The 15,500-nt window shown below is 49.4% G+C and overlaps 1 protein-coding gene and 1 pseudogene across 1 annotated transcript; one reads left to right on the top strand and one right to left on the bottom strand.

Annotated features, from left to right (window-relative positions):
• Positions 1-1,962: 1,962 nt before the first annotated feature.
• LOC123143531 (probable sodium/metabolite cotransporter BASS3, chloroplastic) lies at positions 1,963-4,850 on the top strand. Its single transcript, XM_044562476.1, has 5 exons — positions 1,963-2,466; positions 2,576-2,671; positions 2,766-3,072; positions 3,162-3,409; positions 4,130-4,850. The coding sequence occupies exons 1-5, from the start codon at positions 2,090-2,092 to the stop codon at positions 4,365-4,367; spliced, it is 1,266 nt and encodes a 421-aa protein (XP_044418411.1). The 5' UTR covers positions 1,963-2,089; the 3' UTR covers positions 4,368-4,850.
• A 3,329-nt stretch (positions 4,851-8,179) lies between these two features.
• LOC123142434 (pollen-specific leucine-rich repeat extensin-like protein 3) lies at positions 8,180-9,052 on the bottom strand (annotated as a pseudogene).
• Between the last annotated feature and the right edge of the window lie 6,448 nt (positions 9,053-15,500).

Genomic DNA, 15,500 nt, shown 5'->3' with positions numbered 1-15,500 from the left:
CCATGATGTTCTAGAACTTCTCCATCATCTTGGGTGTTGCATCTTCTTGCTTCTCCTTCTCGGTCTCCCACTGCCCCTTTACCTAGGCACATGGGTGATCGGTGCAAGCCCTCTTACAATGGTTGGATCACCACTTTCATCACTTGCTTTGGCGTTGGCACTGATAAAATGGGTTATGTTTCTCCACTGGCTTTGCACATTCAACTTGTACCAATAATACATCATCGTGAATGGCTAGCCCCCAGTCTTGTTGTACAAAGCGGCGGCATGACCCACTAGCAACATAAAGCAAATTAATCAAATGACCAACACATAGAGCAGCACGAAAGCAACATAGAGTAAATCAACTTACGAGCTCGAGCAGTGACACACCACTTGGCCATCGGTTTTGTGTTTCTACATATGATGCGTACTTGGTGATGGCCTTTTGAATGGTGTACCATCTATGACTTAGCGACTTCGGATTGCGATCATGGATCACTTACTAGACATAAGGCTCTTTGTTTTTGTGCTCATGAAAAAAATCATGCACACTTTACCAAAAAGTCGAGCCCTTTTGCTCCGTGCCTTGAAACGAATCACACTAGTGCCCAACCAAGCCGCACACAACAATTGATAGTCCTTGTTCGAGTACGACATACCCCTCTTCTTTACGGCCACATCAGGCACCCTAGGTTGTTGGGTGTCCATCATGGTCGTATCTTGCTCTACCTAAGGCGAGTAGTGGTCATCGACTTGTCCGTCCACGTGCTCGCCGCCATTATAAATCATGTTCATCATCTCCTCGCTAGTGACCGCCATCGACTTTGGGGGAGGCAATCGAGCAAACAATGATTGGGCACCGCCTAATGAGGGCTCCTCGGACTGAAACCGCAATCGAATGAGTGTGGACGACTTGATGAACATATAGTCGTTGTTGAGGTCGACGGTGTATGATGGAGGCCTTCCGGAGGTGAAGGAGGAGGCGACAGAGTGCTCTGGCGATTATTGCGTGCCACCTAGACCGTGTCGATGAGCAACGAAGTTGGACGACTATTGCCCGGGCGGCGGGGACACGACGGGCCGCTGTGGAGGAGGATCTCTTGCTTGAGTGGCCGCAAACGCCTTCTTCTTCACTGGCACCGACACATGAAGGATGGGTTCCAGGTATGGCATGGCGATGAACCTTGTAAGGGTTGCGACAATTCCATTATGGTGGCACAAACGACGGACTAGCGGTGGCGGTGGTAATTGAGGCGGAGAGGGCGGGCTTTCACGTGACAAGTGGCAGGACTGTGAAGACGCGCATGGTGGGGGTTTTGGATAGGACATGGATGTCAGACTATGACATAGCAGGCGCCCGAACTCCCAGATCTCCCCTGGTTTTGGGCCGGGCTATGGGATTTCAAGAGTCCAGGCCATCCAATTTGCTGATCCACCTTGGATGGCTAAAAGTGTCCAAAGGATCCATTTCAGTCCAAAAGTTTGTGGGCGTTTTGATGACCCACTTTGGACTTTGGAGATGCCTTTATGAGACCAATATCTGCAACACTAAAACTGATCATGGGTTGCCCGGCCCGAAAAACCAGAACCTCACGAGGCTCTGGCTTCGTTTTGCTGCCCGAAAGAATATTTGGGCCAAGTTCGTGTTTCCATGTTTCAACTTTTTGGTGGGGCTTTCGGGCTTCAGACCAGACTTACACGTGCACTAACAGAAAAACAACATTCATGCCACGCTTTTGGGATTGCATTCAAGCCAAACTCAGGCACGAGGAAACACATATTTTCAGGCTTCGGTCCGTGCTCAGGCCTGAGATTTTCACTTTGGGCTTTATGAAGCCCGGCCCAAAACCCGGCTTACTATAAGGCATGATCAGGTCTAAGCACCACCTTGGAACCCCTAAAAAACCCACCTTGGAAAGACTAGCCTCAAAAATAAAAATAAAAAAACCACCTTGAAAAGACAGGTGCCAAACCGGGAAGCGCACACCTGGTCCGGTCGAGCGCGCCCAAACATACACGGGGACCTCCTCCATTCTATCTTCTCGAGGTGCCCACGCCCCTCCTCCTCGACCACCCAATCCGGTTCACACCGCCTCTCGCCGTCGCCATGTCGGTCGCCGTGGCGGCCGCCTCCTCCTACCTCCCCTCTCGCTACGCACTGGGCCACGCCAACTCGCACCGCCCTCTCCGCCCCCTGCGCTTCATCTCTTCCCCGCCGCAGCCGTGCGCCTCCCCAGCGTCGCTCCTCCGGCGGCGGCGGGCGGCGGCGCCCACCACCTTCTGCTCCGCGCCGTCGCTCGGCCGCGTCGGCTGGCCGCGCCGCGAGGGGAGCGCCTGGCTGCTCTCCTTCAGCGCCGAGGCCGATGCCTCCCCGTCGGACGCGGAGGGGGCCGTGGACCCCTCCGAGGCGGTCTCCGCGCTGCTCCCGCTCGTCGTCGTCGCCACGGCCGTCGCCGCCCTCGGCAACCCTGCCACTTTCTCCTGGTGAGCCAAGCGTGCACTGGACGCTTCGAGAAGATTCTTGGCTTGGAATTTTGCACAGCTAGCAGCACATGGCCATTGATTGATTTGATTATTGTAAGTCCTTTTGCAGGGTCTCCAAGGAGCTGTACGCACCTGCACTCGGAGGCATCATGCTCTCCATTGGCATCAAACTATCCTTCGACGACTTCGCTCTGGCCTTCAAGAGGTATATTTTTCACTCTTCTGCTGCTTCACCCAAGATCATAGAGCAAATGTGAAACCATTCTTTGTCTGGTCGTGTGTTGTGTTCCCAAATCCAGGCCAGTGCCGCTGTCGATTGGATACATGGCACAGTACATGCTCAAGCCTCTGCTGGGAGTGCTGATCGCAAGGGTGTTCCGGATGCCATCGGCCTTCTTCGCGGGTTTCATGCTTACATGCTGCGTCTCGGGCGCGCAGCTTTCGAGCTATGCCAGCTTCCTGGGGAAAGGAGATGTTGCGTTGAGTATTCTGCTCACAACCTACTCCACCATATCTTCGGTGATTGTGACACCTATCCTCACTGGTTTGTTGATTGGTTCAGTGGTTCCGGTTAATGGAATTGCAATGGCGAAATCGATTCTCCAGGTAATGGAATTGTTCCAGTTTCAGGTGGTTTCTTGCTAATTAACAAGTTATTTCTTTGATTTTACTCTGATTTCCGATATTTTTTCCAGGTGGTTCTTCTGCCTGTGACACTAGGTCTCCTTCTGAATACCTATGCAAAACCAGTGGTTAATGTCATACAACCAGTGATGCCATTTGTTGCTATGGTGTGCACATCACTCTGTATTGGGAGCCCTCTTGCTATAAATAGGACCATGCTCCTCTCATCACAGGGATTCATGTTACTTCTCCCCATAGTGACTTTCCACATTGCGGCCTTTGTTGTGGGTTACTGGGTTTCCAAGTTGCCTCAGTTGAGGTAATCATTAAATGCCGTGATTACATTTTTATTCATTTGTAATGTTCCTTTGCATAGCTGATTTTTTGCCCATGATTTTGCTAAAGCACGATTCAATCTTATGTGCAATATTGATGTAACTGAGTCATCTCTTTTCTTTGATGCTACTTTCTGTTACGTCTGCGGAAGTCCTATATGCCGATCATATTTATCTTCTAACAGGAAATGAAATTTTGCCTCTAGAGAAATCTTGACCAATTTCACTAAATAATTAAATTCTGTTATTTAACTTTTTTGTTAGTCACATAGTTTCAGTAAAGTAGTTCCTTTTGAAAACAATATGGTGAAATTCATGCTGTAAAAAATGGTGAAATGTGTTAGACGTATCATATTTCATATTATGTTTATATTCCAGTGGCAAGTCGTCTGGCCCCATGTTGTATATTTTACCTGAATTATTCCATTAAACTAACCTATTAGAAAAGCGTATTTTTTCTATTCACATTTGTCATGGCCATTAATTTCCAAAACTGAAACTTAATTCAATCTAGTTACCATCGTGATAAATGGCCTGTTATTTGCAGCATTTGGTACCTTCGTCCTGTGTCTGGAAAGGTGAACTAGTATCACATCATCATTTGTGGCTTCTGTTACAGCCCGCAATCTTTTTTTGGCATAAAACTATGCTTCTGAAGTTCCTTGATGCTGTTTGGCTAATTTTCTTATTGCACTTATGTGTAGGCAAGAAGAGCCTGTTTGTAGGACTATTTCAGTGTGTACTGGAATGCAGAGCTCCACCCTAGCTGGACTTCTTGCTACGCAATTTCTTGGAATCAGCCAGGCAGTTCCTGCAGCATGTTCTGTTGTTGTCATGGCAATATTTGGTTTGACTCTTGCATCGTACTGGGGAAGTGGCATGCGAATAAGAGACATTCCTTCGAGATTCTTCCCACAAGCTTCCGCTGATGCAAGATCGTGAGAGGCTGGATTTATAGCATTGAAATTTTTTCAAGGGCTCCCAGCTTGAGAAACTCTGCTGCCGTTTGGGGATGCAGTTACAGGGATGATGTCCTGCGCCTCATCCAGCAATCAGGCATGCCATAGTAGCTACAAAAGGCAGAACTATAAACAGCAGATTGTGCAAGATAAGCAGCGGCTGAGGATAACCTCGCCACAGAAACAACCTGCATGGCTGCATACGACGGAAGGATAATGAGATGCCAGTCATTTATCAGCTATCATACCATGTGCAGTAGGCTCCATTAATTAGTGGCGCCTCCTTAGCCATTTTTTGTAGATACTAGGTAGTAGACACGTTCATGATCCCTATGTATACCACTAAGCATATGCATGCGCAATGCCAATATCATCCACGCATTCTTCGCAAGATGAACCCATGAATGTCTGTACCCTTCTCAAGTCCTTATTTTTGCGGAATATGGCCTCAAATTCAGTCGTTCTATGTCGCAAATGTGCTTAATCTAATTTTCACTCTTCTACAAAGCTGAATTTTGAATTCAGGACTTTTAGTTGGACAAAATAGAGTTTAGTATGCATTCCCCCTTGGTGGAACAGAATGATGAAGACAGGCTTTTCGTTTGTGTTCTTCTCAAAATATCTGTTTGTCGCCAATGGTTTGATATTTCTGAAACAAACAAGTGATGAAGTGAGACAAGAGGCCTTGACTTGTCCTGTAGTTTATCTGTCACTCTGATGGTCCTGGCATAAGCTGTGGACGTAACGGTTTGGGGATGCCACGGGCATAGCTCCCAACTAGGCAACTACAACTACAAATGATGACAGAGAAAGGAGAGAAGAAAAATCACACTCTACATCAGTCGTTTGATGTGCATCTCTTTCTCTTCTCCTGTCTATTTCTCTGTTATTTTCAGTTGGCCACAGAGGTCCATTGCTTCGTTTTGTCGCTGAATGTAAGCCCACGTGGGCACCGAAAGCAATGTCGACGATAAGTAAGTCAAATTATCCTAGGCCAAGGCACTGTCAACATCGTGTCGTTGGAAAAGATTTTCCATATGAATATTTTTTTAGTAAAATGAAGCCATCCATAGCTCTCAACAGTGGTTTGTGATTCTCGGCTCATATTTCCTGGGTAGGTTAGGGAATGGGAACCAAATGCCCCCCGTTTCGCTCGCTCAGATATGCGCCATCCATATTAGGGATTACACTGCCTTTCCCCCACCTGTTTTGGGAAGGTTCTAGAACCTTCCCTGAACCGGTTTTACTTTTTTATGTGTTTTTTCTTTCCTTTTTTCTTTTTTATTTTAAAATTCGAAATAAAATTTGGAATCCGAGATTTTTTTTTCAAATTATAAACATTTTTTGAATTCAAGATTTTTTTGAATTCATAAACATTTTTCTAATCATTGAACCTTTTCCAAAATTTGGGAATAATTTTTTAAATCTGCAAATACTTTTTGAATAGACGAACATTTTTCTGGGTGCCCGAGATTGCCATATGATGCGTACACTTGGCCACTACTGACAGCCACCAAAAAACGCTTGGTAGGCATTCATAATTTTCATATTACATAATCATAGGGGCGTGGTTAAACTGAGCTGGAGCTCATATGAGCTTGGGTGAACAATAAAAAAAATTCAAAATTTCTTTGTAGCAAACATTGACAAAAGTTTTCATTGCTTGCAAAGTTACATCACAAAACGACACTTGTTTGTATTTATTTTCATGTTTTAATTTACTGCTCACTCAAGTTCACATGAACACGAGCTCAGAAAAACACTTTCGATAATCATAAGCACTTCTTTTGTCCCATGCAATGAGTTTTTTTATTTTATTTTTGAAAAAGAGGATTACCCTGGCCTTTGCATCACCATGATGCACACAACCATAGTGAGTTTTTCCGAGTTTGTCCCATGCAATGAGTTTTTATTTACAGCCTCACAGAAACCTCCCAATCCATTTACATTTGTTCCTCTACTAGGCCGTATGAAGGGATCACGTGGCAGATGTGCGTCTGTGATGACGGGGTACCTATTACCTGGGATCCACACTTTATTATCGAACTACATTTTTTTTGAGAAATGTCTAACTGAATATAATAAATACGACACAACTTTCTGGAGCGATTTACAGTCTCGACCACATGTTCGTGAATTAATAAATATACATACTATAGTACCATTGGTATGGAAGAACAAACTATATAACCAAACTCTCTTCGTTCTTGGCTTCCCATTTTATTTAGGTTCCTATACTGATACAATGTTAGCTCAAGCATGAGTAGAGTTTTAACCTACATCATACTTAGGCTTAAGAGGCATTGGGAATGTCAAAACGAGAAAGGGGTCCCTTTCAAGTATGCAAGCCACCCACACGACCATGCTTCATACAGGATGTGTCCCTCACTTTACTCATCCGACGCGCCTCCAACGTAAGCACAACAGTAAAGCTAGGATACATGTTACGTTGCAGCAATCATGGCCTACAGCGGCACTCCGTGCAGCTTGCTCTTGTAGTTACTTTGTAGTTATTAGAGAGTGTGCCTGCAGTATAACTAAGGACCGTGGTTATTTGTGAGCAGTAGGGTTTTTGTGTAGGCGTGGATGCTTACTTGGTTTTCTTTTCTTTTTCTTCCTCTTTTTCTCGTCCCGTGCTTCTCACTTGGGTAGAAGCTTTTGTACTTTGCTCTCTTCTTCTACAAAGCAATAGTACACAATTTACGTATTCTCAAGGAAAAAAATGAGTGTGACTTTATGAGATACATGTTTGGTCCTTGATCAAGATTGTTACTTTGATATGTTTTTACGATCAAGAACAAATTTTGAAAAGATCTAGCAACCACTATTTTTCATGTATTAGTACGTACAACACGTAGAGGGTATCCCGAGGGAGGAAAGATTACTCAAAGTGGAAAACATGTTGGGGTCTCCACTACATTGTCTTTACTCTTGAGAGCCACTGCACCGGCCAGCACCACTCACTCAAGGTGTCTATAATGAGATCCATAATCTTTTGAAGCTCCACGCGACTGTCATGGAAGAAGGGACCGTTCCTTTCAAACGAAATTTGCTGGTATTATGGTATACCACAAGTGATTGCTCATGTAATTTTATTTTTCTATGTTGTAATGATGAGCAATAGCGCATTATGATTATCCATACATCAAACATTGTGATTATCCATGTTTTTTTGTAATTTTTTTTTTCAAGGTTGCACATGTAGAAGGGTGTGTCTTCGTCAGTAATATGGACTGATGATGTGATGATGTCAATGCAGCCAACCGTCACCCCAGCCAATCCTTCACTGCCAAGATACTTTCCTGAACTAGTAGTAGCAAAGAGACTTAGAAACACAGAGTATTTAACAAAAAATTCAACCAGGCCAAGTAAGAAACCACCACTCTAAAAAAATAGCAAGAACATACAGGAAATTTCTAAATCCGTGGCAAAAAACTACCAAATGTCGATTAGACACATTTAAGAGCAACTCCAATGGGCCGACCCAAACGGACGGTGTTTTTGTCCGCTTTTTGGAGTCAATTGCAAGAAACCACCACATTTGCGGCTAGGTTTGCAGAAAACCACCAACTCGTTAATCCGTTGTAGAAAACACCGGAAAATTTGTTAAGTCGTTGCAAAAAGCACTGATTGGGTGATTTGGCCCGTTTGATCACTTTCTGACAAGTGGGGCCAGATTGTAAGGAGCTTAACTGGCAAAAAATTAGCACACACACCCCTAGATATTTACAGAAAAGGCAATCAGGCCCCCGGTGTGGACAATCGCGGCGCACTGGCCTTGCCGACGAGGTGTGGTCACGGGTCGCGGACGCGGGGGCTGGTGGCCGGCATGGCCACGCCGGGAGACATCGGCGCCCGCGGCGAGTGGAGGCACCCGAACCCGAGCGGCGATGTGGGCACGAGGATCGGCGACGGCATCCCGCGGAGCCGGCGCATGTAGGCCGAGATGGGGGACTCCGTCGACATGCAGACCGAAGGGAGCGCCGGGAGAGGGGAGAGCGTCGGCTGGGCCGGCGACGGCAGGATGGCCGCCGGGCGGGGCGGGGCCAGCGGCGGCGGCCGGATGCGGTGGAGCCGCGACGGGATGGCGGACAGCGGAGGCGGAGGCGGAGGGGCCATGATGGGGCGCGGGGGCGGAGGGGCCATGACGGGCCGCGCCGGCGCCGGCGGCCTGGGGCGGCAGGAGGTGGGAGGGGGCCTGATTGCCTTTTCTGTAAATATCTAGGGGTGTGTGTGCTAATTTTTTGCCAGTTAAGCTCCTTACAATCTGGCCCCACTTGTCAGAAAGTGATCAAACGGGCGAAATCACCCAATCAGTGCTTTTTGCAACGACTTAACAAATTTTCCGGTGTTTTCTGCAACGGATTAACGAGTTGGTGGTTTCCTGCAAACCTAGCCGCAAATGTGGTGGTTTCTTGCAATTGACTCCCGCTTTTTGTCCGTTTGGGTCGGCCGCCCGCCCGCCCGCCCGCCGTCCGCCCTCTTTTAGTTTTGGGTCGGCAGTGCGCCCAACGGGCCGACCCATTTCATGACCGTGCGCGCTTTAGATCATGCCAGCGGCCATGCCGTCGCCCCGCCGCGGCCGGCGCTCGTTATAAGAAGGCGCTCCCTCCACACTCTGCCCGGCTCGTTGTCCGCCGCCCACTCGTCTCGCCTCTGCGCCACCATGTCGATCCGCCGGCCGGGCGCTTCGGATTTTCGCGGAGTCCGCGAGCGCCGCTCCGGCGCCTTCTCCTCCGAGATCTGGTTTCACGAGAAACGTCTCATCCTCGGCACCTTCGACACCGCAGAGGAGGCGGCCCGCGCGCACGACGCGGCGACGTGGCGCCTCCTGAGGCCTCGTCGGGATATGAATTTTCCCGACGTGTCGAGCCAGCGGGCGCAGGATCTGGCGCCTCTCTCGCGGCTTTTCACCGACGAGGATCGTCGTGTCCACCGGAGGCGGCAGCGTCGCCTCGCCATCGCCGAAATGGACGTGGAAGCCATGGTGGTGTGGCGCGAACGCTTCCCGCAGGACATCGTCGACGAGCGCCAGTTCTACAAGCAAAGGAGGTTGGAGAGGGACCCGAGGAGGACAGAGCGAGCCGCCTATCGGGAGGACAAGCGTTCGCGGAAGCAGGCTGCTCAATTGAAACTGAAGCTACGAGAAACGTCGGGTTGGGACTTTGAAGACGAGCAGCATGCTGACGCCTACATTCAAACGTCGGAGGAGGACATTACCAAGTCGGAGTTAGAAAGCGACGAGTAGTGGTCTTTTCTTTTATCTGTGTACGCTAGAACTATCTATGTATCCATTTTATCGGAAAAAATGGCCGGCGGCGTCGGCGACGAAGCAGGCGGGCAAGGGTGTGCTGTTTGATGTGGAGCGGCCAATCCAATGTGCCACCAACCAGCGGGCCCGGTGAGGAAAGAGGCGAGCGCGCGCGCGTCCGTCTCGTGTCCGCGCCGACGCAAATCCGGCTAAAAAATGGCCGGGAATGGGTCGGCAGGCGGATGAAAGCGGACGCGCGTCCGTTTGGGTCGGCGCGTTGGGCCGACTTTTTTGTCCGCGCGAACCCAAACGGACGGCCGCAGACGAAATGAGTCGCTCCATTGGAGTTACTCTAAACCCGTTTATGATTGGGTTGGCCCACGCATCAGGGTTGATGTGGCACCTTAACTCAACGCCGTATATTTGATCGGCAAGTTAGATGTTATAACATGTAGGACTCACATGTCAGTCTTAAAAGAATTACCCAAGTCTCCTCCTTCCTTCGGCCCATCCACCTCGTCATCCTCTACTATGGCAAGCAGCCACTGCCGTCGACCGAAGGCGAGGTCAAAAGCTAGGAGCGGCGCTCGCGGCAGCTAGCTAGCCAAGCTAGCACACAACCTGCTGGATGCATCCAGCTGCTTTGTGTGCTAGCTTGGCACCGCGGTGTGGCGGCTTGCTCGCGCATGAGGAGCGCTCGGGCCAGCCAGCCAGCCCGCGCTGCAGCTTGCTCGTGCATGAGCCGCGCTTGGGCTAGCCAGACTGCCCGGGCGGAGGCCAGGTGGCTTGCTCGCCCATCACTGCGCCAGCGTCGACCACGCATATGAAAATGTTCAAGAAAAATGCTTGGATAAGAAAGAAGAGGATTGATACTTACATGTGAATCCCATTTGTCATAATAATCAACACAGCGATCGAACAGACAGCGTTGACTTAAGGTGCCTCGTCAGCCCTGACGTGTGGGCCAACCCTGTCATAAACGAATTTAAACGAGTCAAATCGGCACTTGGTAGTATTTTGCCAAGGATTATGAAATTTTGGTATGTTTTTGCTAACTTTTGTAGAGTGATAGTTCCTTGCTACGGTTGATAGGATATTGGTAGTTTTTTTGTTAAATACTCTAGAAACACATGTTTAATCCAAAGAAACCACGTGGAAGACCTGACTGTTACAACACATACAGAAGTAGTGAGCAGCACGTTAATGCCCTCGTAATAGTTGCTTATGATGACCAAATTTTTCTCCTCGTTTCTGAATATTTTTTCCCGTGTTGCCGGAAGAATAGGTATTTGTAAACTCTCAGTAATTTCTGGTTTTCAGAAAACTATTCAAATGAATTTTGAACAGGGAGTTGATCATGCGACATCCAATGGTAGAGACCGGTCAATACCACCAAGCCATCGAGTTAATTCTGATGAACTTGGCATGCATGACTTGTTTTTCTTTTGTTTTTTTGCGGATCGCATGCATGACTTGTTTGACACTTCTTTACATTTAAATCCAAATTCGTTCACTGAAAAATTGGAAGGTAGCAAAATATTCGGACTTGGCCGTGCTGGCTAGCTAGCCCGTCGTCGGTTTGTGGGCGGAGCGGGAGGTGGGGATCTAGATCGGTTCCGGCCGGCCACGACGACCACGACGACGAAGCCCGCGGGTGCTAATATTCTTCTTGGAGATGTCGTTCGGGTCTGCCCTACCTCTTCCCACCTCAGTGCTTCTCGGGTGAAAACCCTAAGTGCGGTGGGCGGTCATGGCGCTCAAGGCGGCATGTCCTTCCTGAAGGCGTCTTCGTGAGAGCTTTGTGCTGGTGGGCACCGTTTGGGTTTGTTCACAGGTACAGATGGCATGCCCCTCTTCCGCCAAGGGGCATCTATTCCGGGGGAAACCCTAGATCTGAGTCTCCTGGATCGGATGATGACAAAGACTATGGTGCCGTTGTCCCTCCTGAGGGCATTGTTTTGGAGCAGAGGTTCACTGGAAGGGCCAATAGGTGGAGCGGTGTTGCATCAACCACATTGGAGACGGCGGGTCTCGGCGGCGTCGAGGAGTGGAGTCTTCGCCTTGAACGCGGTTTCATGGACGTGCAAGCTGATGGCGTTGTCTGGTGTCGTGGTGACGTCGACGACAGATGGGCCTGACAAGGTCTATGCAATGATCCCTCCTGAAGGTGGGACGACGGAAGATGGCGGTGGCTGATCTTAGAGTGCGCGCATGCGGTGCGCTGAAAGTGCAACTAATCCTCGGGTGGTTTTGGTAATTCATAACAACATATAGCTCATTGAACTAATATCCATTCAAGTTTAATAAAGTTCAATGATTTGCATTGGCATGGACTGGAGATGTGGACCCCTCGAAATGCTAAGGACAAAGATTGGCAAAAGCTCAAGACTCTTCATTTTCGTTTTAGTGATCCAAGATCACATTGAGTCCATAGGAAAGCCAATACTATTAAAAGGGAATGAGGTGTTGCTTAATGGTCTACTTGCTCAAAGTGCTTAGTGATATTGCTCCAAAACCCTCGGCCACTTTCTCATTTCCACATATGTCCAAAACTCAAAGTCAAACTCGGCCCCACCGATTTGATCTATCCAGCGCCACCGAGTTCACTTGACCTATCCACTACCACAAGCCCTAGACAATTCGGTCTCACCGATACGGGTCTCGGTCTCACCGAGATGGCCTTGCAAACTCTTTGTTGCCTATTGTAACTATTTCAGTCTCACCGAAATGTGCAATCGGTACCACCGAGTTTGCTTGACATTTTCTCTGTTTCCTTATTGCTTCACTTCAGTCTAACCGAGTTGATGAAATTGGTGCCACCGAGTTGATGTTTTCCCTAAGCCCTAGCACATCGGTCCCACCGAGTTGATCCAGACGGTCCCACCGATATTCCTAACGTGCACATTTTGAACTAAATCGGTCTCACCGAGTTCTTCTATTCGGTCAGACCAAGTTGGGTCAAATGTGTGTGACAGTTGGATTTTGTGTGGAGGCTATATATACCCCTCCACCCCCTTCTCCATTTGTGAGAGAGCCATCAGAACGTGCCTACACTTCCACTACTCATTTTCCGAGGGAGAACCACCTACTCATGTGTTGAGACCAAGACATTCCAATCCAACCACAAGAATCTCGATCTCTAGCCTTCCCCAAGTTGCTTTCCACTCAAATCATCTTTCCACCATAGCCAAATCTGTCTGAGAGAGTTGAGTGTTGGGGATACTATCATTTGAAGCACAAGAGCAAGGAGTTCATCACCAACACACCATCTATTACCTTTTGGAGAGCGGTGTCTCCTAGATTGGTTATGTGTCACTTGGGAGTCTCCGACAAGATTGTGGAGTTGAACCAAGAAGTTTGTAAGGGCAAGGAGATCGCCTACTTCGTGAAGATCTACCCGAGTGAGGCAAGTCCTTCGTGGGTGATGGCCATGGTGAGATAGACAAGGTTGCATCTTCGTGGACCCTTCACTAGTGCAGAACCGGGCATTATCACCGGTTCGTAAGGCCCTTTAGTGTCGGTTCTATAACCGGCACTAATGGGTGGGTGAGGGAGTCCTGGATTAGGGGGTCCTCGGACAGCCGGACTATATCCTTCAGCCGGACTGTTGGACCATGAAGATACAAGATTGAAGACTTCGTCCCGTGTCCGGATGGGACTCCCCTTGGCATGGAAGGCAAGCTTGGCAATACGGATATGTAGATCTCCTCCCTTGTAACCGACTCTGTGTAACCCTAGCTCCCTCCAGTGTTTATATAAACCGGAGGGTTTAGTCCGCAGGACAACAACAATCATACCATAGGCTAGCTTCTAGGGTTTAGCCTCTACGATCTCGTGGTAGATCAACTCTTGTAATACTCATATCATCAAGATCAATCAAGCAGGAAGTAGGGTATTACCTCCATCGAGAGGGCCCGAACCTGGGTAAACATCGTGTTCCCCGCCTCCTGTTACCATCCGCCTTAGACGCACAGTTCGGGACCCCCTACCCGAGATCCGCCGGTTTTGACACCGACATTGGTGCTTTCATTGAGAGTTCCACTGTGCCGTCACCGTAAGGCTAGATGGCTCCTTCGATCATCGGCGACGATGCGATCTAGGGTGAGGTTTTCCTCCCCGGACAGATCTTCGTATTCGGCGGCTTCGTACTGTGGGCCAACTCGCTCGGCCATCTGGAGCAGATCGAGAGCTACGCCCCTGGCCACCAGGTCAGGTTTGGAAACTTGAACTATACTGCTGACATCCGCGGAGACTTGATCTTCGACGGATTCGAGCCCATGTCAGGTGCGCCGCACAATCACGACGAGCATGACTTAGCTCTGCCATCGGACAGTGTTCGGGAGATCACACCTGCAACTACTTCGGCCCTCAATCCGGAACAAATCGCGCCGTCTGAGGACGGGTGGATGGACCCCGCCATGGAGGCTGCACACTCAGCGGCGATAGAGCCGAATACTGACTTTACCTCTTACGAGACCCGTGTTGCCGGACATCTGGATTCGTCCCCGGTCACGGGCTCCGAACCGCCCGCGTCCGTGCCTATCGAATCTGATTGGGCACCGATCATGGAGTTTTCCTCCGCGGATATCTTTCAGCACTCACCACTGGGCGACGTGCTAAACTCATTGAGGTCTCTCTCCTTGTCAGGAGACCCTTGGCCGAACTATGTCCGGCTAGAATGGCATGCAGACGACGAAGAAATTCGCTACCCACCCACCACCCACTTAGTAGCCACTGTCGACGATTTAACCGACATGCTCGACTTCGGCTCCGAAGACATCGACGACATGGACGACGATGCAGGAGACGAACAAGAACCACCGCCCACAGGGCGCTGGACTGCCACCTCATCATATGACATATACATGGTGGACAGCCCCAAAGAAGGGGATGACGATAAGACAACGGAGGATAATACCTCCAAGAAGCAATCCAAGCACCGGCGTCAGCGGCGCCGCTCTAAGTCCCGCCATAGCAAAAGCAGCGATACCGGCACAAGAGACAATAACGCTCCGGATAGTGCCGAAGACGACGATAATCCCCTCCAGCCAGACCTAGAGCGGGAGGATGAACAAGCTAGCCCCCCGGAATAGGCAGCAAACGGAGAATCAGAGGATGAAAATTACATGCCCCTCTCCGAAGACGAGGTGAGCCTCGGCGACGAAGAATTTATCGTGCCTGAGGATCCCGTCGAGCAGGAGCGCTTCAAGTGCCGGCTTAGAGCCACAGCAAACAGCCTGAAGAAAAAGCAACAACAGCTTCGAGCTGATCAAGATCTAGCGGATAGATGGACTGAAGTCCTGGCGGCCGAGGAATACGAACTCGAGTGCCCAACCAAGAGTTACCCAAAGCGCAGGTTGCTATCCCAACTCGAGGAGGAAGCATTGAAACCTATATCACCAGCGTATGATGCGGCTGATCGGCCACCGCGTGGCCGAGACAGAGAGGCATATCAGCCCGAAGTCTAGCCCGCCCCCCGCCGCCATTCAAACAAAAATACCAAGGCCCGGGGCAACACACGGGACCTGCGAGATGTATTGAAAAACAAAGCAAAACATGCAAGATCGATCTACGGATCACGGGGGCGCGCCCCAACGCGAGACGATGACCGTCACACCGGATATACTAAAAGCAAATCCGACCGGGCCGAATACAGCAGACAAGACTCGTATGAACTGCGTCGTGATATAGCCCAGCACAGAGGCGCCGCACACCCCCTATGCTTCACTGATGAACTAATGGATCACGAATTTCCAGAGGGTTTTAAACCCGTAAACATTGAATCATATGATGGTACAACAGACCCCGCGGTATGGATCGAGGATTTCCTCCTTCACATCCACATGGCTCGCGGTGATGATCTAC

The sequence above is a fragment of the Triticum aestivum genome, chromosome 6D, assembly GCF_018294505.1.
Source record: "Triticum aestivum cultivar Chinese Spring chromosome 6D, IWGSC CS RefSeq v2.1, whole genome shotgun sequence".
NCBI classification, from domain to species: domain Eukaryota; kingdom Viridiplantae; phylum Streptophyta; class Magnoliopsida; order Poales; family Poaceae; genus Triticum; species Triticum aestivum.
This window is presented reverse-complemented; position numbering and strand designations above follow the sequence as displayed.